General features: G+C 52.4%; 3 protein-coding genes across 8 annotated transcripts; all 3 read left to right on the top strand.

The window, feature by feature from the left end:
- The first annotated feature begins 2,392 nt into the window (after positions 1-2,392).
- Positions 2,393-5,024, top strand: LOC121099439 (prolactin-releasing peptide receptor-like). The gene is made up of 2 exons (XM_040618347.1): positions 2,393-2,795; positions 4,385-5,024. The coding sequence occupies exons 1-2, from the start codon at positions 2,395-2,397 to the stop codon at positions 5,016-5,018; spliced, it is 1,035 nt and encodes a 344-aa protein (XP_040474281.1). The 5' UTR covers positions 2,393-2,394; the 3' UTR covers positions 5,019-5,024.
- Positions 5,025-7,156: 2,132 nt separating this feature from the next.
- Positions 7,157-22,056, top strand: RAB11FIP1 (RAB11 family interacting protein 1). Of its 5 annotated transcripts, XM_040618092.1 has the most exons (7): positions 7,157-7,566; positions 10,519-10,961; positions 11,437-12,232; positions 13,162-15,468; positions 16,669-16,774; positions 17,931-17,964; positions 18,805-18,916. In XM_040618092.1, exons 1-6 carry the CDS (start codon positions 7,226-7,228, stop codon positions 17,931-17,933), a joined length of 3,996 nt encoding a protein of 1,331 aa, XP_040474026.1. In that variant the 5' UTR covers positions 7,157-7,225; the 3' UTR covers positions 17,934-17,964; positions 18,805-18,916. The 5 variants fall into 5 exon arrangements, with proteins under 5 accessions (XP_040474026.1, XP_040474023.1, XP_040474025.1 ...); XM_040618089.1 differs by lacking the exon at positions 17,931-17,964 and having other exon boundaries at positions 18,805-22,056; XM_040618091.1 differs by having other exon boundaries at positions 17,931-18,913.
- Positions 22,057-23,278: 1,222 nt separating this feature from the next.
- BRF2 (BRF2 RNA polymerase III transcription initiation factor subunit) lies at positions 23,279-26,977 on the top strand. Of its 2 annotated transcripts, XM_040618057.1 has the most exons (5): positions 23,279-23,450; positions 23,937-23,996; positions 24,336-24,445; positions 24,560-24,657; positions 25,984-26,977. In XM_040618057.1, exons 1-5 carry the CDS (start codon positions 23,297-23,299, stop codon positions 26,723-26,725), a joined length of 1,164 nt encoding a protein of 387 aa, XP_040473991.1. In that variant the 5' UTR covers positions 23,279-23,296; the 3' UTR covers positions 26,726-26,977. The 2 variants fall into 2 exon arrangements, with proteins under 2 accessions (XP_040473991.1, XP_040473990.1); XM_040618056.1 differs by having other exon boundaries at positions 24,336-24,657.
- Positions 26,978-27,422: the final 445 nt, after the last annotated feature.

The raw sequence follows: 27,422 nt of genomic DNA, 5'->3' as shown, positions 1-27,422 counted from the left end.
GGCTTGCCCCAGGCTTTGTCGGTGCAGAAACGTTTGTGCCTTCCACTGCTCCAGGCTGGTCGCCACAGCTCCACCGGGTACATGTCACAGCCTCGCCTGCTTTTTGAGTGAGCAGATTCCAGTTAACAAATGCAGGAATGCCCTTTTAGTTTGTGCATAAATGGCCAATTATTTGATGCATGAGCACCCAACTAATCGCACGGGTAGTGCAAGCCTGAGCACCAACTGAGTGCATGCATGAGCACCCCATTAGTGTCCTTGGGTGCCCATTTGGTTCTGGCATGAGCCCCCGTTATCTCAGGAGTCTGGTGCTGGTAGAAAGGGCAGGAGGAAGCCTCAGCCTGGGGATGGGGGCAGCGTTTCCCCCAAATACCTCTTAATTATTTACATTTTCTGCTGTCTACTCAGAGAAGCTTGTGTTAATTGCAATAAACTAAAATAAATAAGAATTCTCCCACCTGAGGTTGCTTTGCCCAGTTCCCCATCCTGGTCCAAAGGGCCAGATCTAGCCTTGCTCCGGGAGCAGGGGTGGGATGCATGGCCAAGCCACACAGCTAGACAGGGACCGAGACCACCACGATCTCACTGCACCTCTGCAGCTGGTGAGGGGGCACTGGGGGGGCCCGCTCCCCCCTGCCTGCCCAGGGCAGAAGCCTGCCCAGCCTGCGGGAAGGTGACTGCCTTTAAATGCTGCTTGGCAGCACAGCCAAGTGCTTTGCTGCAGGTGCTTCACCTGGAAAAGCAGCCCTTTGTTTAGGGATGCATGCAGGGCTGAGGACGTATCTCAGGAGGAGGCTTCTGCACACGGTAATTTATTTGTGGGGGGATTTTTACCTGCTGATGCTCAGCTGGAGCACAACGAAGAGTCGTGGGGGGTTGGCCAGTGGGGAGGTGGTTGCAGGGCTTTGGATTCAATATTTGATTGATACTCGATATCTGATATGTGGTAAGAGGGACGATTCTGAACCATCTCTTCTGCCTCTGAAAGCATCCTTTGAGGTGGGGTGCCTTGTCGACATGTGGGGTGAGGCAGGCAGGGTGCATGGAAGTTGATCTTAAAGCCCAGTTAATATAAATTCAGACTGCAGAGCTTTTGGGGGACTGCTGAGACGCATTACGAAGCTGTGGCTGGGGGCAGCTCTCCCTTGGGTTCCCCTGGGGACTTCCAAAATATGTCAGGTGAGCTTCAGTCCTACTAGCTGAGATATGTGAGGGCTTAAGAATGAAATAACATCTGGTACAGAAGGAAATCAGCAGGGTGGCAAGTCCTGTGCTGGGGAAGAGCAGGAGATAATATATGGAAATAGCCCAGGAAATTAAAGTTGGACCGCAGCGGGTGGTGAGATGATTCGGTGGGTGGGAGGAAGGCAGGGGACGTGGGAACAGCCTGGGAGAGGGGGTTGCACTGGGCAGGGGGTCCCGGGGCTCTGGCAGCGAGCACTGCGGGATGGTGCTGCCTGCGCTCCCCTGAGGCCAGCTGCCGGCGATGGGCTCCCAGCAGGACCCAGCTGCCCGTGGGGAGCAGCCCGGGCGGGCAGGGACCCGTCTTCCAGGACCGATCTAATTTTTTTCCCTGAATTTCCTTCTTGTCCCCCACCCCATTCCCTTCACAGCTGATGACATGAAACTCTGGCGTTGCTTTCGGCAGGACTGTGTCGGGGTCTACAAAAGCATCTCAGCTGAGCCCCCTGAACTGCGGCAGCGATGAAACCTGGGCTGGCGGCTGCCAGACTTGGTGCTTGAGGAGACCTGGTTAATCTCGTTAGGGGGATGGATGAGCGGGGTGCAGGCGCACGACGCTTTGAGGCAGTGCAAAAGTAGTAGAGCATCTTTATTCGTTTATCCATTAATGTCCTTTATGATTTCCAGAAACATTAGGAGCTATTTTCTGGCTCAGCCACTGCTTCCCTTTTCTGTCTGCCAGCAGCTGCCCCTCCGTGCCGGCTGGGCTGGGGCAGAGGCAGGATTGCTGCAAGCGCTTCATTTAAAGGGGTGCTGGTGAGACCCGATTTTGGTAAGTGCCTCTCCTGCGCCCATGGTCAGCCCTGCTGCTTTTCTCCTTCTCTTCTTCCCTACCACGCGATAACCGCTGTTGAGCCTGGGGCTGTCTCCCCCTCCTGATGCAGGGCTGCGTGCCAGCATCACCCCTTTTCTGAGCCTGATTTTTCCATTTCCCTCCCCAGGAACCCGCGGGACAAAGCCACCATCCTGGGGAGCATCCCCGGGTGCCGGGCAGGGTGCTGGGCAGGAGGATAGCCACAGCAAAGCCATGACAAGGAGCAGGATGTGCCCCATGGATGCCTAAAACCCACGACCACCCAATATTGGGGTGCTGAGGCTGGTCAAGACAGGGGTTTTCTCACCTGCCTGTGGTAGACGGGCTCAGCTGCAGCCATGGAGGGGGACGGGGCCAACACCACTGTCTACAAGCTTGCCCTGCAGAACCACTCCAATGCCAGCGCGCAGTTCACCGGGGTGCAGCTCATCCAGTCCTTCAAACCCCTCATCATCCCCTGCTACGCCCTGGTTGTCCTCGTTGGCATCTTCGGCAACTACCTGCTCCTCTATGTCATCTGCAAGACCAAGAAGATGCACAACGTCACCAACTTCTTCATCGGGAACCTGGCTTTCTCTGACATGCTGATGTGTGCTACGTGCGTGCCTTTCACCCTGGCCTATGCCTTCAACCCCCAGGGTTGGGTTTTTGGGAAGTTTTTGTGCTACTTTGTCTTCTTGATGCAGCCCATGACAGTTTATGTCTCCGTCTTCACACTCATGGCCATCGCAGTGGACAGGTAAGCACCAGCAGGGTGGGTGGCTTGGGGGTCCCCAGTCCCCTCAAGCTGCTGCTTGGTCAGCTTGGGGTGTTAAGTGCTGTACGCTCAAAACTGGAAAAGGAAAAATCCAGGGGATCTCTGCAGTGTCTCTGCAGCCTCCTCTTTAGCATCAGGACTCGAGCTCAGGTGGAGGAAGTGCAGTGGGGGCGTTCGGCTGGCCGCATCGGGAAATGGTGTTGCGCGGTTTCACGCCTGCCTGTACAGAGCCATCGCTACTGAAATCTGCTCCCCCGCAGCCAGATCCGTGCTCCCGGCAGGCGCTGCTCTCTCACAAGGACTCGCTGGAGTTTGCTCCTGGTTCTTCATACTTTGCCAGACAAATCTGCACTCAAATCATGCTGTGCTCTGGCCCCTGGGTGAAGAGCACTTTCGCATCCCCGAGTGCGCCTGGGCAGGGTCTGATGGGGGTGGTTTGTAAAAATTGTGTTTCCATAGAGACCTCCTCTCATAAAAGGTGCTCCAAACCTTGCAGGGATGGGTGCGACGCTGGCAGCACCGAGAGTGCCTCTCACACTCATATGCCTCTGCCCCAGGTGGGAGCGGGGCAGGACCATGATGGGAAGAGAGGGGAAAAAAAGAGAAGATTAAAAAAATGAAAGATTTGAGTGGAATAGCTGAGAGAGGCTGGACTGCTGGCAGAGCTGTGCTGCTCTCGCCAGGGGCTTGAGATGTCCCCAGCAGTGCTGATGTTCTCCTTTTGCTCTTCAGCAAAGCCCTTTTTTGGGGGGTGAAAATTAATTGCTTGTTTCTCCTGCTAAAGAGGCAGCCACCAAATTACACTGTCCTCAGCACATTCATAAAATGTCATTGGGATTTATAGTAAATGGACAATTTTAGCTCAAATCCTCCAGCTCCAATGAGGGGGAGCACACGGCTGCCCCGGGCCTCTGCTGGTCTCGGGCTTCAGCACAAGCCTGTGAGCAAAGCACACGAAGAGCTGCCAGTGCTTTCCTGAACGTTGCAATATTTAATGTTGCGATAGCAAATGCTGCAATACTAAGTGGCGGGCTGTGCCAGGGGGCAGAGCACTTAGTATGCAAAAGAGCTGCATAACATCTAATTACGGTCACTGAAGGTACCTTGCTGGGAGCCCATTTAGGACCAGCCCTTGATTGTAAGGGAGATCATAAGGACTGCCACGGAGAGGAGTGGAAGATGCTCAGGGGAGGAGGAAGTAAAGGAGGAACTGCTGGCTTTTATTGTCATTCACTCAGTGCTGCCTGCGGTCCTCAAGGTGGGTCCAGAGACAGGCTGCAGGAGGGATGCTCCGCGCCCCATGCCTGGCCCCGCTTTCGAAGGTGGCAGAAGCAACCCAGTCCTTCCAGGGGCTCCATGGCAGAGCAAGGGGATGCAGTTGTCCCCCCTGTTCCCAGCCAGCCCCTTCCCAGCCCAAGGCCGTGCCTCTGCTCCTGGAGCTGGCAGGGCTCTGCCTCCCATGGCCCCAGCCCTGCCGCCAGCCACCCCTTGCCCTGGGGGCTGCTGGGGGGGGGGGGCTTGGGCTGCCGGGCTGCTCTAGGGCTCAGGCTCCCCCATTTACCTCCCTGCAGGTACTACGCCACTGTGCACCCCCTGAAGAAGCGCATCTCAGTCACCAGCTGCATCTCTGTGGTGGGGGGCATCTGGCTGCTGTCCTGCGTGCTGGTGGCCCCCGCCATCGCCCACACCTACCACGTGGAGTTTCGGCAGGAGGGCTTCGCCATCTGCGAGGAGTTCTGGATGGAGAAGGAGACGCAGCGCCTGGCCTATGCCTACGGCACCCTGATCGTCACCTACATCCTGCCCCTCTCTGCCGTCTCCCTCTCCTACATCTGCATCTCAGTGAAGCTGAGGAACCGGGTGGTCCCTGGCCACCCCACGCAGAGCCAAGCCGAGTTTGACCGTCTGAGGAAAAGAAAGATCTTCCGCCTCATTGTGCTGGTGGTGGCGGCCTTCGGGGTCTGCTGGCTCCCCATCCACGTCTTCAACATCATCCGAGACATCGACATCAACCTCATCAACAAGCACTACTTCCTCCTCATCCAGCTGCTCTGCCACTGGTTTGCCATGAGCTCCTCATGCTGCAACCCCTTCCTCTACGCCTGGCTGCACGACCGCTTCCGCGGGGAGCTCCGAAAGATGTTTGCCTGCAAGAGGAAAATCATCCCTGCCAAGAACTGTGGGGCTGTTGGTGGCATGCTCTGAGGCTGGGGTCTCGCTCCCCAGCCCCTCCACGGCCGTGCGCTTCACCCCGTGGATGGCAGGGCTCTCCTCGCTGCTGAGGGGCCGGGGATGCTGTCCTGCCTGCGGGACCAGAGGCAACCAGGGTCCTCCTGCCTGCCCAGGGGTTTGCAGCACTCGCTGCAGCATCCTTCCCTACGCCTGCCCTGCAACAGGTGCTCGGCTCCGCTCCTGGCACGCCCCGAGCAGCCTTTGCCACCACGACAGCCGCTGGCATGAGCAAAAATGCATCTCCTGCAGCTTTTCCCTGCAAGTTGCCCTAGCCACCCCCAGCTGCGCACCTGCAGCCTCACCAGTCCCAGCAAAACCCATCCCTCCCGCGAGGGTCTCAAATCTCCCCCCCAGGGCAGCACGTGTGGCCCACAGACTGTCCCCGTCCCCAGGGTTGGCTCCATGACTGGCTGCTTGGTGGGATGCCCTGGGATGCTGCGATCCAAAGGGCTGGTGGCGCCTCGTGCTGAGGCTACCGGGCTTTGAAGAGAGTGGGGGGACCAGAGCATTACCAGCATCGCCGGGTGTGGGGTGGGTGCTCCGGGGAGCAGGGGATGGGGTGGGATGGATGGGATGGGGCAGCACAGCTCCTGGAGGACACAGCGCCTGGCAGGGCTGCGTGCTTCGCTTTGGAACCTCACAGTGTCATTATTCTAAATTAATGAAGAAAATGGGTCTGCAGGAGTGCGAGGAAGGGGTGAAAAGCATTTCGCTGGGGCGACGGCTGTAAGTAGCTGCCTGTTTCATTAAATGAATCGTACAGCAACCATGAAATTGATTCTTGCTCGGGTTTTGGAAATGGCATTTCTCCTGCCAGATTGTTTTTGGAGAAGCATCGGTACTTTCCCTGCAGGCTCAGGGCAGGTGAGGGGACGGAGCCACACCAGGACAGGGTAGTCTGCTCTGCAGCCCTGCACACCTGCCATGCACACCCTGCACCAGCCCCCCTCCCGCCCCCCCCCAGCCTGTACCCCCAGACAAGCACCCACCTGTACGCACAGGCACTTGTAACCCTCCACAACACCCACACACGCTGCCCTGTGCATGCACAGCCCCAGGCAAGCACAAAACCACTCCCCCGTACACCCCCCCACAGCTGCACACACACGCAGCTGTACATACAGCGTGCCCATACAGACACCTCTATGGATGCACACACAGCCCCTGTCCTGTACACACACACGCCCGTTCACACACCACTGTACATATACACACACCCTGTACAGAGCTGTACATGCATACACCTGTATGTACACCTGTGCATGCCACACACATCTGTACACCCCTTCACACCCCATACATACACCTGTACACACCTGTGCATACACTGTACATGCTGTACACACACCTGCACACCGCTGTGCATACACCTGTAGCTGCACCTGTACACCCCTGTACATACACCTGGAGATGCACCTGTACACCCTGCAAATACACCTGCATACACCTGTATATACACCTGGAGATGCACCTGTACACCCTGTAAATACACCTGCATACACCTGTATATACACCTGTAGAGGCACCTGTACACCCTGTACATACACCTGCACAAACCTGTACATACACCTGTATATACACCTGTAGATGCACCTGTACACCCTGTACATACACCTGCATACACCTGTATATACACCTGTAGAGGCACCTGTACACCCTCTGTACATACACCTGCACAAACCTGTATATACACCTGTAGATGCACCTGTACACCCTGTACATACACCTGCACACACCTGTACATACACCTGTAGATGCACTTGTACACCCCTGTACATACACCTGTATATGCACCTGTACACCCCTGTACATACACCTGTAGATGCACCTGTACATACACCTGTGCATACACCTATAGGTACACCTGTAAATGCACCTGTACACCCCTGTACATACGCCTGTATATACACTTGTGCATGCACCTGCACCCCCTGCACATACACCTGTACACCCCTGCACGCCCCTGTGCATGCACCTGTGCGCACACCTGCACATACATGTGCACACACCTGCACGCCCCTGGCCACGCCCCTCCCCTCCCAGCCCCGCCCCGTGCTCTCGCGAGAGGGGCGGGGCGGGAGCGCACCGGGCCGCCCGCTCCGCTCCCGCTCCGCACCCGCTCGGCTCCCGCTCCGCACCGCACCGCTCCGCTCCGCTCCCGCCCGCCCCGCACCGCCGCCATGTCGGGCCCGGCGCCGGCCTGGGTGCCCACCCACGTGCAGGTGACGGTGCTGCAGGCGCGGGGGCTGCGGGCCAAGGCGGCGGCGGGCGGCGGCGGCAGCGACGCCTACACCGTGATGGCGCTGGGCCGCGACAAGTTCTCCACGTCGGTGGCGGAGCGGTGCCAGGGCCGCCCGCTCTGGCGGGAGGAGGCCACCTTCGAGCTGCCGCCGCCGCCGCGGCCCGCCGCCCTGCGCCTCACCGTGCTGCACCGCGCCCTCGTCGGCCTCGACAAGTTCCTGGGCCGCGCCGAGGTGGATCTGGCGGCGCTGCGGGCCGAGGGCGGGCGGCGGCACAGCAGGTGGGCCCGGGGCGGGGGGCTGCGGGGGCTCGGGGGGCCGGGGCGGGGGGGCCGAAGAGGAATGGGGGTCTGGGGGCAAGGCAGGGGCTGGCAAGGTGGTTGGGGGGCCTCTGGGTCCTACAGGGGCTGGGGGAGTGATGAGGGGGGTGTCTCTGGGCCCCATGGAGGCAGGGAGAGGCGTGGGGGGCTCTGGGCCCCGCAGGGGTTGGGGGGAGGGATGGGGGGGCTCTGGGCCCCGCAGGGGCTGGGGAGAGGGATGGGGGTGCTCTGGGCCCCGCAGGGGCTGGGGAGAGGGATGGGGGGGCTCTGGGCCCCGCAGGGGCTGGGGAGAGGGCTGGGGTGCTCTGGGCCCCGCAGGGGCTGGGGAGAGGGCTGGGGTGCTCTGGGCCACGTAGGGGCCTGGGGCTCTGGTGGGGGACCCCTGTGCCACACAGGGACCCCTCAAGCCTCACGAGGACCCATGGGGTGACCCATCGAGGTCTCTCCTGGCGTGGGGCAGCCCCCAGCACAGCACCTGGTGCCTGGCCAGCCCTGCCTTGTGCCTGGGCTTGATTTTTAAATATTTACACGTGGATGCTGAGAGTGTGTGCTGGGAGCAGCCAGGCTGACCCGAGACACCTCGTGTGTCGAAATGCCTCCTCCTTCCAACAGGGAATGAACGTAGGCTACAGCCAGCTATTTATATATTTTTCTTAATAAATGCTTAGCAGAGCCTAAGCGCGTGTAAGAGCAGATAATTCAGGGTTGTATGGGCTGGCCTCGCTGTTGCAGCAGGACACCAAGCTGGGAGACTTTTCCTTTATTACCAAGCGCCGGCTCTGTGTCATAGTTGCCCTTTTGAACATAAACACTGGGACGGTGCGCTGGAATCCAGGGGTGGTTACTGGGAGGGTTTTACTGGGAGTCAGCAGCCTTGTAATGTGGCTTGAGGTGGCCAGTGAGTCACCTTCCTCTTCTGCTCACCGGAGCAGATCCAGGTACTGACACGGGCTTGGCCAAAGCCGAGAGCTGCCGTCCTGTTTCTTGACAAAGCCATCACCACTCGTGAAGCTTTAATTACAGTGTGGCTGTCATTAAGGTTGTGTCAAGAGCTAATGTGTTTACACTGCAGCGGAGCATAATGTGCAGTCAGCAGAGTTCAAGGAGTCAGCCCTGCTTGCCTCGGGTCCTCCTGGGCTGGTTTCTCGGTGTCTGGGTCAAAGGAAAATATGGGTGTGGGTGTGTGTGGAGAAAATGTAATTTTGCTCCTGGGAAAACTTTGGTATTTCCAGCCCTTAGTGTTGTCCACCCAACTCTCCATTTTCTGTTTGAAGCTTGTGTCTTTTGTCATCGCATAGCTGCTGTGGTGAGGTATAGCCGTAAAGGGGTGGTTTTATTTGGAAAATAAATGCATGTTGATTGACAGGTGCACACTAACATAAATTAATAAGATTTTATATTTTGTAGTTTGTGGGGGAGGTTATCAGTACATTATTCAGCCGCTCAAAGGGAGGCAGATGTAGCGGCATGCTTCCCAGAGCGATAGCCCTGTTTTGGTTGGTGCTAAGCTGCCTTTCGCTGAACACGTAGTTTGTGTTTTGGATGCATTTCGAATAGGGCCTTCTCTGTCCCCAGGGCAGAGAATGTGCAGAATGAATCGTGGCACCAAAACCATACGAGCTCAGGATGCTCCTAGAAATCACGTGGGTTAGAACAAAAGTGCCCAGTGCTGGCTTGCATTAAAGGCAGAGGATCTGTGCTCCCCTCACTGCTGCTGTGGGTCTGCAGTTTTAGGGACCCGACAAAGCCTGACATCTTATAAAATCCCTTCCCTGGTGCTGGTGTCTTGTAACTTCAGGTCTGAATGTCTAACTGTAGCGTGGTGCTTGAGCGTTCATTTCCCTCTAAGTGTTTCTCTGTAGCAGATTTCTGAATTCATCTCCTTCAGCTAATGCTCATTAGTTTTGAATTTTCTCTGAAGCAAACTGCCTTTTCCTATTCTCTGTCATTGCTTCAAAGTGCACCTTCAAAGGACTGAAGTGCAAATTCGATGGAGAGGTGGATTTGTGTGCTCTGTTCGCTTCCTTTGTTTTCCCGTACCAGTTGGTGAGGAGGAGGAAGCCAGCATTTTCCAGGCAGCCTTTCCTATCGGTTCTGTGGAGTTGGGAACTCTGTGGCTCCAGTGATAGACAAAAAAGTATTGGTGTGCGGTGCTGCTAATTTTCGTTGCTGGCCCTAATGTGGTTTGAATGTCATGTAGTGGTAATTAAGGACGTGGGATAGCAGCATGCAGGTGGTGTTTTTGCAGTGTAGGATGCCGTGAGCACATACTTAATATGCAGCACTTAATGTTCTGGCGCTGCATTAAGTGGGATGGGATAAGGTTCTGCCCAACGAATGTCCTTCCTGGCATGCTCCAGTCACAGGCTGGTAGAGGTGAGTGGAAATCCCCAGACGGTCTGCAAGGCTTGATTTGGCTCTCCTTGTGTTGATTAGGGGTTCCTTGGCTTAAGAGGTATTAAGATAGCGACTGAAAAGAAGCTGGAATGAAAGGTATGAGGGTGTGGGGCCTGTGTGCAAGCTCTCTGGTACCAGTGTCAGCTCTCAAACCCACTTCAAAGTCTTAGCGTCTGCAAATTTGGGGAAGCCAGATTAAAGGACAGGGGAGAGTGGCTGTGCTGAAATACAGGAATTCCATGTTGTATTTCTTCTTTTTCTTCATTTTTCTTTAACCCTTCCTGGTCTTGAGTTTTAAAACAAATTTTACTAATAACTTTTTCTATTTACAATGAGAAATGTTTTCCTTGGGACCTGGGGCCATATGACTATGACATTGTTGTAAGATTAAAGGCTTTTCTTTTTTCCTATGCTGTGGGCTTATTTGATTTTTAAAACTTAAATACCCTCTGTTGTTCTGAATTACTCGTGCCTCTCAAGAACTGGTTTGTAACAGAAATCTCCTTGTTTCTGCAGGTGGTACAAGCTTCGCTCCAAACCAGGGAAGAAGGAAAAGGAGAGAGGGGAGATTGAAGTAGATATCCAGTTTATGAGAAGCAACATGACAGCCAGTATGTTTGACCTGTCCATAAAAGACAAGCCTCGCTCTCCCTTTGGCAAGCTCAAAGACAAGCTCAAGGGGAAGAGGAGCAGTGGCCTTTCTGACACGGCGTCGGCGATCGTTCCCAGCACAACTCACTCCCCTGCTGACAGTGAAGATGAGTCAGTTGAGAAGGAAAAGAAGAAAATAAAGTTCAAAACCCTGTTTTCCAAACCTGGCCTGCAGAAGACCTCCCTCTCCCAGTCCATGTCAGTCCTACCGACACAGCAGCCCGTCACCGAGAGGGTTCGGCTGCGGCCCAGCGACTTCCAGTCAGAATGGGATGACGAGGAGTCCGAGACCTCTCCAACCTCAGAAAGTGAGTATTGGCACTCACTGCACTGATGAAGCACAAAGCTTGCCTCCAAAGGCTTGCTAGCACTTTTCGTCCTTTTTAGTGTAGTAGTTATATTCTGCTTACTGAACGAATGCAGAGAAAGTCACTTCTGTCCGCGGTGGCAGGTGTGCATGCAGGACATTAGACGCAGCTAAGCTTACCTTGGGGTAGCATAGAAACCGTGGGGCTGCGCGAGCAACGTCCGCACATGTGGGCAGTGCAGCTTCCCAGTGGGTGATCTGTGGTGGTTTTAGGTCATTGAACGGCACATGTGATCTGGTTTGCCGAGGGCTGGCAGTGGTAGGGGACCCAGAGGGTTTGGAGGTGGCTGGTGCGCTTGCTGTGTTACTGTTGCAGCAGTCCATTAATGACTGTGAAGCGCTGAGGTTGTCAGTAGCAACTGTCAGAGGGAAGGATGTTCTTGCAGTTTGAATTTCTTCCCATTTGTTTTTTTCAGAAGCCTTTGGAAATGTCCTGGAAGAGAAGTCCTCTTTCTCTCCTGTATTTAAATCTCGTAAAACGGCAGCTTTGGACAGCAGGCAACTAAACCAAGTAACCGCTAACTACACCAAGAAAGAAGGGCTCTCTTTATTCAGTGGCCTTAAATCCAAAAGCGATCCTGTTTCCAAGTCTAGTCTGTGTATCAACGGCAGCCACGTTTATATGGAAGAAAGCACAACGAAGGACAACACTCCAGCCTCTTCCCCTTCTCCTCACAACTTCAGAAGGAAGCAGCTCTTTGCTTCTGAAGAGAACCTGTCTTCCAGATCTACTAAAGGACCTGAAGAGACAGGAAGAACATCTCCTAGTCATGCTTTCTCTGGGTCTGCATCCTTGGAGACCTTTAAATCTATGACTTTGCCATCATATAAATTGCTTAGCAGTGAAGAATACCTGGAAACCAGCGTTCCTCCGAGTGTTGAGGTTATTAAAGAGACCAAAAAACCGGACCACAAAAAGTCTGCCTTGCTCTGTCTGGTCACTGGGAAGAAGGAAGCAGTGAAGAACAGTGATGCTGAGAATATTCCTGACAGAGCCCTGCAGGATGAGGAGAACAAAGTTCTAGAGGAGAAGAGTGAACAAGAGGCCAAACATCTTGAAATTCCAGCAAATTTAGGCAGAGGGAATCCATCAGAAGATGGTCACCACGCAGAAGACGTCTCTGCAAATAAGCAGCCTCTCAACCCTTTTGAGGAAGAACGGAAACCTGAAAAAGTTGCCGCGCCGGCGAAGACGAAAGCTGTCAAGCCCAGGTCAGTCAAATTTGCAGGTGGCAGGCTTTAACTGGGCTGCTTCCTGCCACAGAGCAGTGCTGCTCAGCTCGGCATCCTGCATCGGCAGAAGCCTGTTGCTCTGCAGGGTTCCTGGTGGTTTTAAGCTGGCCATTAGGTGCTTTGATAACAAATAATAATCCAGAGTTCTTTCTCGGTATGAAAAAGAGATTGATACGGGGATGTTCCTTATAAGTGATGCTGAAATAGGGGTTCTTTGAGTGCAGGCGTTTCGGCAGGTACTGTAGGGGTGATTTTTCTTGCTGGATCTCTTGCAAAAACTAACTTCTATCTGAGCTGTGCATCTTGAACATACCCAAGTCTAAAATACCAGTTCTAACATCTCAACTCTTCTCTATCTGGCTGTGGTCTTCCAAAGTATTAATCTTGGAGCCCCTCAGCTTTTGGCATTGTTCACAGCAACATAAGGGACGTTTGTGTGAATTTGTACACAAGGCTTTTTCGGAAATTCTGCTCCTTTATCCTTCATATATAGATAGATAAAAGATACATCTATAAATAGTGTGTGTTTGTGTTTTTATATATATAGGTGTTTCCTACTAATAAGGCTGTGGTTTATGTCTGTCTCTAGCTCCTTATTTTCAGTCCTTCCTGTGTTTAAACATACATACTAATAAAATTGCTTGGGGTGCAAAAGGTGAGATAGTGCTTAAAAGCAGCTGCCGCAGTAACCTGTTCAAACTCTGTAGCAGGAGCCTTCTGACGTAAATCGAGTGCTTTGTAAAGGCGTATGTAAGTATGCAAAGTCTATCAGATAGGCTCTGAGGTCTCTTGCACATATAGTTCATCTCCAGTGTTTGGAGTTGATGGAGTCTGGTGCTAAAGCTTGTCTGTTCCTGCCTCATGTTGCATCTGCAAGTGACATGCGAGTTTTTTGTCCCTTTTTGCAGACTGGGCGTGTCTTCAGAGGAGGAAACCAAAGCCACGCTTCCTACTCCTGCACCTGATTCCCTTCCTGCTTTTCTTTCTGTACACTGTATCAGTAGTAACAATAATCCTTTTATTTCTAAAATGGGACAGAAAGTCCAAGTGCCAGACTCTGAAAACATTACTAGTTCTCCGGCATCTCTTACTTCTCCTTCCGCTGCAGAGCTTTTAAATGGCAAGAACCCGTTTGCTCCTGAGTGGGGCAGGGCACGTGCAACCCTGGATCCCGAAAGCATTGCCCATTTCACTTCGTCCCATCATCTTGCAGCCCCTGTTCCCAAAATGCCTCTTCCTGGGCAGGTCTCTGGTAGTGGCAATAATCCTTTTGCTTCTGAATGGGGGCAGAACTTATGGGGCCAAGGTCCTGAAAGCACTGATATGTGGGCTTCCCAGGCTCTTTCTCACTCACCTGCACCTTCTCCCCCCTCTGACTGTCATTTTAATGACAACAATCCCTTTGTATCCAAGCTTGGGTGGGAAGCAGATGCGCCAGGTTTCAAAGTTGTTGCCAGTTCTTCATCTTTGTGCCTTCCTTTTGATGAAGACTGTTCCTCAGCAGAACACCCTGCTGAGCTGAAACACTCTGGGCATGATGCTTCAGAGAGCTCTTCAGATGTGGCTTTAACGAGTAACGTCAAAGCTGTATCAAACCCTCTCTGCATCCTTTCTGACAACCCTGGCCTGGCTCCAAAGAAACAGTGCGATTCTCTTCAGGTTGAGATTTCTTTGAAAAGAAGTAAGCTAGGCAACAGGAAATCTGTGTCCTTTCTCCGTGATGGATCAGAGGGCATTACATCAGGTGATGAGGATTTGGGTGGGCAGGAATGTGAAAAGCAGTGCTCTGATTTCAGTGAAATCTTACTTATGGGTTCAGAGGCGACAGGAGAGCAAGCAGGGTTTGCTCGCCAACTGGAAGCAGGGTGCTACCCATCATCAGAACTCTCTAGTGACAGCACAGGTCCCATCCAAAACAGAGAGACCGCTGTTGAGGCTGGTGTGGAAGTAGGCGGTGTAAGTACTGAACCCTGCACCAAGGACCACAAAGGCTTTGCATCTCCTTCCAAGTGTAGTAATAGCCTCTTGCCAGAGATCGGTGCTGAGCAGCCACCTTCCCCAGAGAGCCAACTGAAAGAGAAGCAGGAGATTTTTGGTGAAAAGAGATGGGAAGAACGTGCACCCATGCTAGAGCCCCAGGCAGCTCCACTTGCTAAAAAAGACTCATTTTCTCAAGTAGGACCTGCCAAAGCAACCTGGGGAGCTTGCACGCCGTCCCCTCAGGAAGCCAGTGTAGGGAGGGCTGACAGTGACGTGCTTGTCACACCAAAGCCAGCACCACAGTTATCTTTATCACTGAAGAAGTGCCCACTGGTTTCTCAGGCTGATGAGTTAAGTGGTGATTTGCCTTCTTCAGGCGGCGGTGTAAAATCTGTGTCCCCATTACCTAATGATAAAGCCTTGGATGCTTCTGGGTGCCTCCCCCAAAGTGGCTCATTGCAGACTGTCACTCCTCCAGTGATGCTTGGAGATGACAGCAGTAATAGGCATTTAAAAAACGAAGGCAATGACGATTTATTCGACTGTCTTACGAATCTAAAGTGTGCCATTCCCGTTACTGGAGACCGTGGTTTGAAACTGACCGGTCTTCCAGTTATTCCAGAAGGAGGCTCCGATGACGAGCTGCTGGGTGACTGTCAGGAGAACTATGGTGTCGATGCAGGTGATAAAAACATTTCAGAAACTGGAAAGCAGTCTCTAGATTTAATGCCTCGGCATGAAGAACTGAAAGAGCACTCCGATAGCTCTGCTGCAACCCAAGTAACCTGGGCTGCTCCAGGAGGAGGAAGTGCTTGTAAGCCAAAAAAATCACCCATGCTGTCTGCTAGAGTGGATGTTCATGGTGTCGATAACCAGGTAGCTGACTCAGCCTTAGGTATGACGTTTCATTCCACAGAGCATAATAGTAATTTTGAGAAACAAGAACTGAAAATAAGTGCAGGTGTCAAGGAGTGCGCAGAGTGTGACTTCTTTGAGCCTTCTGTTTCCTCTTCCTCCCTGTCAAGTCCTTCCCAGCCCTACTCTTCCTCTCAAGCCCTTCTCTCTGACACCCCAAGTCATAGAGCAGAGTCTCCGAAAAAGCCAACAGCCGAGGGCTTCGCAGATAAAGCAGGAAATTCTGGCAAGAAGAAGCTTCTTCAGGCATGGGTTTCACCCTCTGAATCATATCCTAACCAAACTCAGCAGAGTGGTGAAACAGTGTCTCCTAAGCACAGGTGAGACAATATGGGAAATACACAGAAAGTATCTCGGTGCTGATACGAGCCTTGCTTTTTCTTCTTTGAGTGCAGATCTGTCTCTCCAGCTGCAGGAATTTACTGCTCTTTGCAGTGGCATCATAACAGCTTTAACTTCCTCTAGCCTGTGGATTTGACGGGACCTGGGTCCTGTCATGCCAGTGTAGGATCATTGCTGGCACTGGATGAATCTGTACGGCTACTAAAGCATGCCCAGAGCGCTTGAGGGGACCTGCTGTTCATCACAGTGCTACCTGTTAGGAAAACCATTAGGGAAGCTTGGTGGCGGTTTAAGAAATAAGGTCGTTTCATCAAATCATGGAAACGGACTGGGATTGACCCATTTTTCAGAAATGGGAGAACAGTCAACTGATAAAGTGGGATGCTTCATTTCCTGGCTGAGCTGCGCTCCTCAACCTTGAAGTGAACCACAAGTGATGCAGCTAAAGCCTGTCTCTCCCAACGACGCGTGGCTGCTTTCTGGAGCTGTTGGCAGCTCCTACTGCCTCCTGGGCTGCTGTTGTCTGTGGAATAGCGCTGCTGACCTGTCAGCCCTCAGTACTTCATCTGCAGAACTCTCTCTAGGGTCTAGGATGCTTCTGGGTCAGCATTTGCTGAGATACAAGGAAAATTTTCTTCCTGTATTAAAACTGGCAATATAAATCCTGCTCAAGCAAATAAAGATAGCACTTTTTTGGCAGCTTATGGCATAAGTTCAGATTGGAAAAGGCATAATACATGCATGTCCCAGGATAGTAGAAGTATTTGATCTGTTACAAGAACTACAAATAAGTTCTCATTAGGAAAGTTAAACTCAAATACTAGTGTGTGACAGATCAGAGTGTAACTGCTGCTGTGTACTGCCTTCTTGTGTAGACCAACCTGGCTTTTCTTTTGTGACATACCATTCAGAATGTATTTCCTATATTACTGCTTCTTTATCTCCAATGCCTTAAGTCAGTAAAGATAGTAGAGAATTGGAGTACACTTAACAGAAAGCCTACAGCTTAGACAGAAATGTCTTGCCTGCCTGAAGCTGAATCTCTTAGCTCTTTGGAGATAGAGAAGGGTAGGAATTTTTCCCAATTTCTTGCTATATTTGTTTTTAGTTTGAAGATCTGTGTAGGGATGGTGTTACATGTACTGCCTAAGTAACATAAACCTTTGTTAATGTTGCAGACTCCATCCTGTGAAGCCAATGAATACCACAGCAAACAAGCCTCAAAGTAAAAACCTGAATGTCATCAGCACTATGAGTGAAAAGCTGCTCGAGATGAATGTGAAGGTATGGAGGAAAGTGGTGCTTAAAACTAAAGCTTAAGCAGTAAATTGAAGCGTTCCTGTATTGGAGGTAGTTTGCCTAGGCTTGTATCTCGAGCAGAAAAAGAACAGTAGTTACTACACTGCGGGGGCATGAGCTTTCTTTTTGTCACTGGCCAAAGGTGGGGACAATCACTAATTATTTTTTTTTTCTTGCAAACTGATGTATAATAGAATCGGTGCCTCAGAGGGCGTTTCTCGGTGGGGGGGCAGTGTGGAGCGCTGACACCCCAGAGGTGAGCAGGATGTGTGTGAGCTGCGAGGTGTCTGTGACAGAAACGATGGGTGACTCACGGGAGTGCTACCCCTGGAAGAGGGTCCCGTTGGTGACGTGTGGGAGCTGCGTAGCTTGGATCTGCACAGAAAAATGGACAAATTAGTCACCGTTTATTGTCAGGTGTGATTAGATCCCAAAGCTCATTTTCACCCTGAAATAAGTATGTGGCTCTTAAAGCCAAGAAGGTGGGAAGAGTGACCTCAGGGTGGCTGTTGCCTTGCAATGAGTTGCATCAATACCTTGTGCAGATTGAGAGACCAGGTGCCTGCCATGAAGGCATGGCCTCTTCCTAAAAGCTTAGCTGTGCAGCTTCCATAATCACTCGGATTTAAAGGAACTTTTTGCATGATCTTGGCCTCAAAAGAGACCTCCAGGCTGGAGGCATAGCTTAAAAATCATGTTGATCAGAATGGCTAGAAGCATCTCTGGGTCAGCAGGGAAAAAAACCCTGGGTACTGTTACTGGCTCTTAAGGGCGTTTTGGGGAAAATGAGAAGTTAGTACCAAAGTAACTGCAGTGCCTCCTTCTGGTGTAAGTGGAAAAGAAGAAAACGCAGGTTAAATGATTCAAACTGAGAAGTTGCTATTTTGAATGAGTTGAAAACTTGTAATTAGTATTGTGTGCTGCTGATTCCACATAAGAAGTTATGCTTGATGTAGTCACGTGAGCGTGTTGTATGCATGCTCCCTGCGACAGAAATGCCTGGGCTGGCATTCTGGTTTAGTGTCCTAGAAAGTAGCTGGAGGAATTGGCAGAAGCTGTGAAGTACCTGTCAAGATTGCTTAAGGGTTAAAAGCAGACTTAAAAGAAGAGAAAGAAGCTGTGTTGTGATGTGTTTTCACAGTGATAACTGCAAGAGGGAAATGCCAAAGGCCTAGGTGAGTGTTTCTTGCTGTTTAACCTGAATTTGGCTTTCCTAGCCTTTGGTATGTTTTAAGCAATAGCTGCCCCAGTGCTGGTCTGTAAACGATGGTAGTGGATGGTGCATGGCTCTAACCTCCGTGTATCTGCACTAAGCTGGGTGGGCTGCTGCCTGGAGTCTGCATGACATTCCTCCACAGTAAATTGCAGCGGAGCTGAATTACAGAACTGATGTTATGCAAAGATGTTATGCTAAAACCGGTGGCCTGGTTACCATCCATAATGGCTGTCTTGCTCCGAGCCTGCCTTCAGTTGTGGAGAATACTGCCTAAGTTGTGGAGAAGACTGCCTAAGCTCTATATATTGCGTCTCTGCGCCGTAAGTAGCATGCACTTACTCCGAGGCAGTTGCTCTTTTTGCCTCCAAACACTTTCAGAAAGCTATTCTGCATTCTGGAAGGGCATGAGTAGATATGTAGACATAAGAATTTTTCCAGGCTAGGTTTGCTAATGGCCCAATAGGTGCTTTGTAGCAGAAAGCTGGCCTGGCCTGCCAGCCTCTCTCCCTGTCGTTGTTAGTGCCGTGGCCATTGCACAGCTTGGCTCTGAGCAGCCTGCTGCTCTTGATCCTAAAGTGCTAATAACTGATGTTTCAAAACATCGTTTGGATGAACTTACTTTTAGAAAGATACGAAGCACAGTCATACTTTTGAAGAGCAGCTGTGGTTCTGCAAACATTGTGTGTAAAGTTGTTCACTGGTGCTCTGAATTCCACAAGCCAGCTACCAGATACCTTTCTGTTGCTATTTTGAAATGCCCGTATGTCTGTAATGACCCTGCCTTTCTTCTCTCTCAAAGAAATATGATCCTTCAGATCCTGCCTATGCTTATGCTCAGCTAACGCACGATGAGCTGATCCAGCTGGTCTTGAAACAGAAGGATACAATTACCAAGAAGGATCTCCAGGTGCGTGAGCTTGAAGACTACATCGATAACTTGCTTGTCAGAGTGATGGAAGAAACCCCAAACATTCTTCGTGTTTCAACGTCTGGAAACAAAAAAGCTGGAAAGATGTAAAAGCTCTAGGGAGGTTGGTTGAACAAAGGACTGAATTCACACCAGTGGAGTTTGATTAATAAGGAGACGATGTGAGGCAGGTGGTACTGGTTGTGCTGCCCAAGAAAATGACCTCTTTCCTGTTTCTGCCTTGAGCAACTCTCAGTTTCATCAGTAGTTACATCAAGTTTTGCATGTGGAGTCCAGGAGTGGAGTCAACTTACCGTATTTATTTTTTGGTTTCTTTCCATTATTTGGGAAGACTTGTTCAGGCATCTAATCCAAAGGCTGATTGCGATAGGAAGGGTGAAGGGTTTTTGAAGTGTTTTGCTTGCCAGCAAGGCACTGATGATCCTTTTATGAAGATTTTTTTTTTAATGGTTTTATTTTGTAGCAGCTTTGATAGGTCAATTACTCTTCTTTCCATATCTTGAGTTGTAGTGCAATATAAAATCTTGTATGGTAGAGTCTGAGGATTTGATTGTTTTTTTAAAAAATAATACTGATAACTACACTGGAGAAGTCCAAAGTGCTTCAGACCAGGGCTGTGAGGGCTGTATTTTAAAAGTAATTAATGCCCTACAAGTTGAATGCAAATTAAACCTTAGATTGGAAAGGAAGAAGCAAAGCTTAGTTAATCTCATAAAGTACATATTGTTTCAAAGCAGTTCTCCAAGGGGAAGGTTTACAGGCATTTTTTGGTACAGGAAACATTGAGATGTCATGGTATGTTTGTCTACTATAGGAACAGAATTAATGAATTTGGGCCGAAGGTGCATTTTAAATCGGAAGCTGTTCTCTTACAGACTTCAAATTCCTGATTCAAAGGTCGTTCAAATGAGGGAGGCAAAGGTACGCCTGGTTTCTGTCCTGTAGTCTTAAGTAGGTGTGGATTTCACAGGACACGTGCGTTGCCGTGTCTTTTGCTGTATGGGAGCTCTGTGATGATTTTTCTTCTACACCATTGCAGTTTATTAAATTTAAATACCTTGGATTTTGGAGCTGGGGTTTACCTTGGAACGACCTTAGAGTGATCAGTCTTACAACACTATTTCATGCATTCCTTATACAGCCAAGAGAGGAACCGAATTGCCCGCCCCTGCGGATGGGAGCCCTCAGCGCTAGTGCTCAAACCTGACTTGCTTTTCTTTGGGACTTGCTGCTCAGAATGGAATGAGAATTTTATGTAGCTGAGAAAGAATGCTGGTTTTGATAGGCAATCGATACCTCTGTCTGCTTCCTTCATGTGTAGCTGCTTTGCAGCTTGACAGAGACAGGTATGTTCTCCTCCCCATCTCATTGGACAGCAAGTAACAGCATAGCGCTATCAGCAATCACCACAACAGGCTTCCTCCACTGAAAAACTAAATGTAGGGGTTTGGGTTTGGGGATCTTTTTTTTTTTTTTTTTTTTTTTTTTTCCCAAGCTCTTGTCAAAGATCAAAAAAATCAGATGCCTGTTTGCATCTCTGGGATTTATCAGGGTTGTGAGAGTCCATAAAAGGCTTAGAAGAAAGTTGAAATAGCAGAGGACCAAAGCAAACACTCCTACTTTCAGAAGTTGAAAGGGTCTGTTGGATCACTCCTGGCTTAGCTTGAAAGGGGTGAGTTTCTAACTCAGTTTTTCTACAGCAAAGCACTTTATTGAGGGACTAAACCAGATGGATTGACTATCAACCTGTTAGCAGTCGTCTTACTATTTTCATAAAACACTGAAAGTTGCTGGAGACTTCTCAAATACTGTATTTTTGTAGTGAAGAGTAGTTTAATATATTTGCCTAGAGATGTATACATTTATTGGAAAATTCAACAAATGTTAATTACATTTTTATTACTGTAAACTTGACTTACTACCAAAGTGGAGCTTTTCTGACAGAGCTGTCCTTCACGGGAAGCTTGAGTTGAAACAAGCATTAAGAGCCTTCAAAGACTTCAGGTACTTTTTTTTCTAATTTGATGTATTTGAGCAGATTTCTTCAGTGAAGGGGTTTTCTTTCCTGCTGTACCCTCTTCTGTGAACGAAGGGTCTGAAACACAGAAGGTCTTAGTGGCATCTTCAGCTCTTGGCTGGTGGTTTTAATTTTGGGTGGTACTGGTTGGCCTTACTGAAAACTGCTGCTGCTTCTTGTGCCTTGAAATAGTGAGGAAGATGAAGGATTAATTTGTTTCCTCCTTGTGCCGCAGTGGATCTCTGAAAAGAAACAGTTGCCTATACCTCACTAATAAACTAGACTTTATTCCATAGCTTTCTGATGTTCTAGGTCAGAGAGTCAGAAAAACCAGTTGTGCCTTCGAGCGGTGACATAATGGTTCAAAAACTGCATTATCGGTAGTTGTAACTGGACGTGTGGGAAGCAAGACTGGATTCTTACTTTTTTTGCTGGCCTCATTTGAAAACAATACAAGTACTACTGAGTCGCTGGCTGCTGAAGGCACTGCGGTGCCGTGTGCGATGCTTTTGAAGTATGGATTTTAGGAAGTTTGGATCACGTGCCTTTGTGTTGGCCAGAATATGTGTCTTGAAGCTACATGCGCAGAAACAAAGTGATAATACGCGTTCTTAGCATTCTCCTTAGAGATGAAACCTTAAAACCTGTGCTATCCTCTCCTGGCAGCCTTTTTTGCCAGTTACGGCCCTGTCCTCCGAGGTGGACCTCAGGTTGTGTCTGGCTGTTGCCCCTGGGGCTGTTCTCTCTGGTGGTTGCAGTGTCACACCTTCTGCCCAAGTAGCACAGGTGCTGCTGCAGGGTCACGGTCCTGCACCAGCCACACTTCTACTTCCATGGCCGTGAAAGCATCGCACAAACCTTGTACCTCAGTCTTTTATTGGCAATACTAGTTAAAGCCTTTCTTTGGCATAAGGGGACTGGCATTTTATGTGCAGCAAGGTGCTTCACCTTGACTTTAAGAGCCTTAAGAATCAAGTGTATTGTTTTGTTATTGAAGGTTCTGAATGTATTTTTCCCTGTTTATGCTGTCTGCTTTTAGCCTGGGTGCCTATTTGTTTTTAAATGCCTTTTGCTTTCATGGAACACTAAAATAATTATACTTTAAATCCAGTGTTCTGATCGCTTGATCTTTTTTCTGAAAGAGCAGTTCCGAAAGGGCTTTGTCTCCCTTCTTGTGACCAGCTCTGCTGCCTGAAACTCCTCATCCTCAAGGTATTTTTGGGCTAGGTCCATCCCTGCGAGCGTGCAGGAAGTTCATGGTAAACACCTCACCGGGTGGGGAAACCTGATGGACGAGCTCAGCTGCATCACTAGAATCAAGAGTTTCTGTAAAGCAAAAAAACCCAACGCAACTGCAGAAGGTTCTTGGCCAGCAGCCCTTGAAATCACCCCAGTTGGAGCCTGGTCCCCCACCCCATGCTGCAGCGGCCCCCACGTTGTGGGCAGTGGATGACAAGAGGAAATCAGGCTCCTGCTGCCTCGGGGCTGTTCAGCTGGAAGCTGTAGGACCCTCAGTGCCATTATTGCCCTCATCCTCGCTGGTGACGAAAGCTGGGGGGCTTGGGGGGGCTGTTGCTGCACTGACAGCTCCAGTGAGGGCACGGAGCTGCGGCCGATGCACCCCGGGGGACACGGGCTGTGGCTTTGGCATTCACCCTGGCTCTCTGCCGAGCTGGGCACCAGTGGATGCCGAGCTAACTGCCTTCTCCATGCTCTGCAGCTGGCTCCCAAGGCGCTGCCATGTTGGAGAGCCATTTTGGAGGGGCAAGGAGTAAAGGACCTGGGCCGGGGCTCTGGGAACAGGCTGCCTCTGAGGAGCAGCCGCTGCAGAGGCCTTTCGGGTGGAAAGCCCCTGCTGCGGCCCTCAGCGGGTCCTGCCGTGGCTCTGGGGGCCACAATGCTGAGATCTGGGGCAACCAGCCGAAATGCCAGAACGGGCCTTCGGGCCCCCGAGGTGGAGCTGGCGACGCCGGGGAGCAGACAGCGCGGTGCGGGACCCCCTGCCCCGTGAACAGAACCGGAGGCCGGCCTCAGGGCCGCTCCCTACAGATTGAAGCGCCGAGGAGCCGCTCAGCACCCGCCCCGGGGCTGGAGGCGGCGGTAGAAGCGGGGGGAAGCGGGAACTGGCCGGGGGAACGCGGCGGCGCCCGGAACGCGGGAACGCGGCCTGCGGGGTCCGGGCGGCGGGACGGACCGCGAGCGGCGCGGCGATAGGCGGCCTGCGGGGTGGGCGGGGCGGCGATGGGCGGGCGGCGCGGCGATTGGCGGGCGGCGGGGTGGGTGGGGCGGCGATGGGCGGGCGGCGCGGTGATAGGCGGGCTGAGGGGCGGGCGGCGCGGCTCGGCCATGGCGGCGCGGGGAAGCTGCCCCGCCTGCGGGTCGGCGGCGCTGGTGGAGGACGCGCATTACGCGCAGCAGCAGCTGGTCTGCGCCGCCTGCGGCTGCGTCCTGGCCGAGGGGCTGCTCACCACCACCTACACCGAGGAGGAGCACCTGCGAGGTGCGGGGGGGCCCGGCCCGGGGATGTGCGGGGGCCGTGGGGGGCCGTAGGGGGCTTTGAGGGGATGTGAGGGAGTTCTGGGGGCCTGTGGGAGGCTGCGCGGGAATGGGGGGAGCCGGGGGGGGGCTGTGGGAGACTGTGGGGGGGATGTGGAGGACTATGCAAGGCCGTGGGGGGGATGTGCGGGGCCGTGGGGGGACTCTGTGTGTGTGTGGGGGGGTCTTTGTAGGGCCGGGGAGGGCTGTGCGGGACCACAGGGGTATGTGGGGGCCGTAGGGGGCTGTGCAGCGCTGCCGGGATTGCACCGGCCACGTCCCCTGGCCAAGTCCCCTGGCCAAGCAGCACGGCTTTTCCCTGTGGGGCTGGGCCAGCAGCACTTTTCCGGCTGCCTCCAGGCCCAGTACAGCTGAGCTCGGGGGTCTTAGGGGTCTTTCTACTCTAAAGGCCTCTGTGGGGCTCCCGGCTCTAACAGTGGCTGTTTTTCAGAGGTGGCGTATTCCCAGAGCACCGGCCAGAAGGAGCAGCTGAGCCGCTGCCTGCAGCGAGGTGAGAGCGTGCCGTCCGCCTGCCTTCGCACCTGTCCCCTCCAGCTGCTTCTCCCAGCTGTTTAATGTGTTCCCGGTGCACTCCAACATGGTCAGAGCCTTGGGAGCTGGCCGTAGACCGTGGAGAAGGCAGTTAGCTCTGCATCCAGCTGTTGCCGGCCTTCAGCAAACTGTCTCACCTGCACTGAGGGACATGGGAGATGTTCTCCTGCTGCCGGAGCTGAGCTGCTCTTGCACCTTTTCCTGGGGCTGGGTGAAGGCTGGCTGTGCTGTGACATTGAGGAGAGGTATGTATCAGAAGGTGCTTGAGCTGATCTTTAAGAGCAGTGTCTTTTCACAGGGATCAAGCGGGTCCAGGATCTCTGTAAAGTCCTCCAGCTCCCAACGGTGTTTGAGGAAACGGCAGTGTCATACTTCCAGAGAGCTCTCCAGCACCCCTCCTTCCACCTGGTCAGTCTGGAGAAGAAGGAGCTCCTGGGGGGCTGCTGCGTCTTTGTGACTTGTCGACAGCACAACTGGCCCTTGATGATGGGGACAATCTGCTCTCTCCTTTATGCGAAGCAGGAGCTGTTTGCCAGTGTCTACCTGAGCCTTCAGAAAGAGCTTGGGCTGTCTGTGCCGGCCCTGAGCCTGGCAGACCTGGTGAAGACACACCTGAACAGGTAACTGAGCCTCTTTCAGCCATTTCAGAGTCCTGTGTTGGACACTGGTGGGTGGAAAAGCTGCTGAAACGCAGCTGTGGCCAGGGCAGAAGTCCACAAGGACAGAGAGGGTGACCTGTGCTGTTACACAGGCACGTTGCTGAGTGCACTAAGGCAAAACCAGATCATCTGGAAGAGTGTTCCCTTGGTCCATTCGTGGTCTTGCGTGCTAAGGGGGGCACATCTACCACTGGGCTGGGTGGCAGTACTGGTGCAGCAGCATCTAAAGTTTGTGATCTGGGAGTAAAAATTTGTTGTCCCTTGAATGACAAACTTAACCAGGTTCTTGCTCCATCCAGCGATCATAGTACAACAGGGTAGCCCGGGGGTGGAGGTCAGCTGGAGCGGTGTTTGCTGGGTGGAACGGCTCGCCTCTGTGCTAGGGTTTGTACAGACCGTGACGGCTTTTTTGCCTCCCTTGTCACAATCTGGGCTGTGACTCTTCCTGCCCCCTTTCTCCTCAGTTTGGAGGGGGCAGTGAGGCACTAGGTAACACGAGCAGAAGCCCGTCGCAGGGTATGTTTGCTCTTACTGCAGCCGGCTCCCGTGTCAAGCTGGATTACTGCGGTGCTGTGTGATGTGGCTTCCCTGGCCCGGCTTTGGCTGGGTGAGAGTTATTTCTCTCCTTGTAGCTGGTGCGGTGCTGCGCTTTGGGTTTGGTGTGAGCGCAACGCTGAGAGCACACTGATGGGTTTGGTCCTTGCTGGGCGATGTCAATACTAAGTCAAGGGCTTTCTAGTTTCTTGGACCCTGTCAGTGAGAGGGCTGGAGGGACATGGGGAGTCGGGAGGGGACACGGCTGGGACAGCTGACCTGAACTAGCCACAGGGATATTCCATACCACAGACCCTCACGCTCAGCGTATGAACCAGGGGGAGTCGGCTGGGGCCGGCCAGTTACTGCTGGGGGCCAGGCTGGGCATCGCTTAGCAGGGGGTGAGCAGATTGTGCATCACCTGGGGTTTTTGTTTTTCCGTTTGGGTTTTATTCCTCTGGGCATCGCTCAGCAGGGGGTGAGCAGATTGTGCATCACCTGGGGTTTTTGTTTTTCCGTTTGGGTTTTATTCCTCTCTCTTTCTCTCTCCTTTTCATTATAGTTGTTACTATAATCATTTTATATTTATATATATGTATAAACCCCCCTGTCCTTACCTCAACCCACAAGTTTTACCTTTTCCCCAATTCTCCTGCATCCCACTGAGAGGGGAGCGAGTGAGCGGCTGCGTGGTGCTTGGTTGCTGGCCAGGGTTAAACCACGCCACTAACAACATTCTCTTTGCTCTTCCAGCTTTCGGCTGTTCCAGCACGCGACCGACATCCCTGCCCCGTTTGTGGAAGACAAGGAGACGATGGTCACCCGCACAATGCAGATTGTGGAGCTGGCCAGCGAGACGTGGCTGGTCACCGGCCGGCACCCTGTTCCCATCGTCATGGCTGCGGCTTTCCTGTCCTGGCAGTCACTGCAGCCTGCCGCCCGCCTTGCCTGCACCTTCGCAAGGTTCTGCAAGCTGGCGGGCGTTGATCTGCCGCCACCGGCGCACCTGCGGCTGAAGGAGCTTCTCGACATCCTCCTGAGAATGGCCTCCCAGCTCGCCTGGCTGAGGATGTTTAACGTGGACAAGAAAACTGTGGTCAAGCACATTGGGGACCTGCTGCAACACCGAATTTTCCTGCTGAAAAATGCCTTCTCCCTGGAGGACGAGGAGGAGCAGCATGCCTCAGACCCAGGCAAGGGGTCCCTGGGCGAGGGGTCCCTGGGCAAGGGGACCGCCGGCTCTCCTGCAGCAGCAGGCGGGGCAGTGCAGGAGGAGGGCTGTCGCTTGGAAAGGAAACGCCAGTGTGAGGACAGCCCGAGGCCCTTGCTGCCGCCCTGCCTTATCAATCCAAGGAAGAGACTGCGGACGGCAGCCCTGAGCGCTTCAGACTCTGCCATCACTGGCGACGAGCCCATCTCCGACAGCGAAATCGAGCAGTACCTGCGGGGCCCGGAGGAGATCCAGGCCTTCAGGAAGGCCAAGGCCTGGCTGTGAAGATGCTCGTCTCTGGCGCCTTGCAAAGGACGGTGCTGCCGAAGACACCAGGGCTGCAGGGACTGTGGGACCAAAAGCGTGAAACCCCTCGGTGACAGAGCCATGACACTGCAGGGACGGTTGCCCACAGGAGCAGGGTTGTGGCGGGGGAGCGGGCTATGTCCTCTTTCATGTTCTGGACCAAAATGGGGCTTTGTATGGTGTTTTGGGTTGTGTTACGCTTCTGTTAGAAATGAAAGCACCCGTGCCAGGGCTGGCTTCTGGATTCTTTCTCATTGCAGCCTTTGGTAAAACATGTTTCGGTGTGTCCCGGTGTTGCAGGAAAGCATCACACGCGAGTCCATTGAGCCCGTGGCTGTACAGCAAGGTGCCGACGCCTGGGGGAAGGGCTCCAGCACCTTCGCTGATGCTGGTTTTCTGTGGTGTTGCTCCGGCTTTTCCGGGGTGGTCTCACCTTGTGCTTCTCCTCTTTGGGCAGAATGGCTTTGTGAGGGTCAAGGAGAATGTTAATTTGCTGAGAGAAAACTAACCTGTCTCAGTTAACTAAGGGCTGTGAGGCTGCTGGGTAGGGTGGCAAAGGCTTTGGGCTGTGTGTGGCCAGTGCTGCTGGTTGTTCTCAGCAGCGCGGCTCGCTCAGTGAGGCGGTGCCCTCTCTGTGCCTGGCGAGCTGTTGTATTTGAGTGCAAATTCTGCGAGG

This window comes from Falco naumanni, chromosome 19, assembly GCF_017639655.2.
Source record: "Falco naumanni isolate bFalNau1 chromosome 19, bFalNau1.pat, whole genome shotgun sequence".
In the NCBI taxonomy this organism is placed as follows: domain Eukaryota; kingdom Metazoa; phylum Chordata; class Aves; order Falconiformes; family Falconidae; genus Falco; species Falco naumanni.
This window is presented reverse-complemented; position numbering and strand designations above follow the sequence as displayed.

Bases quoted from the DNA above. Each gene is read 5' to 3' on its own strand.
- BRF2 (XM_040618056.1), top strand. From the start codon at position 23,297: ATGGCGGCGCGGGGAAGCTGCCCCGCCTGCGGGTCGGCGGCGCTGGTG. The intron at 23,451-23,936 runs GTGCGGGGGGGC...GCTGTTTTTCAG, and splicing joins CGAGGAGGAGCACCTGCGAG to AGGTGGCGTATTCCCAGAGC. The intron at 24,658-25,983 runs GTAACTGAGCCT...TTGCTCTTCCAG, and splicing joins GTGAAGACACACCTGAACAG to CTTTCGGCTGTTCCAGCACG.
- RAB11FIP1 (XM_040618089.1), top strand. From the start codon at position 7,226: ATGTCGGGCCCGGCGCCGGCCTGGGTGCCCACCCACGTGCAGGTGACG. The intron at 15,469-16,668 runs GTGAGACAATAT...TTAATGTTGCAG, and splicing joins ACAGTGTCTCCTAAGCACAG to ACTCCATCCTGTGAAGCCAA. The intron at 16,775-18,804 runs GTATGGAGGAAA...TCTCTCTCAAAG, and splicing joins TGCTCGAGATGAATGTGAAG to AAATATGATCCTTCAGATCC.
- LOC121099439 (XM_040618347.1), top strand. From the start codon at position 2,395: ATGGAGGGGGACGGGGCCAACACCACTGTCTACAAGCTTGCCCTGCAG. The intron at 2,796-4,384 runs GTAAGCACCAGC...ACCTCCCTGCAG, and splicing joins ATGGCCATCGCAGTGGACAG to GTACTACGCCACTGTGCACC.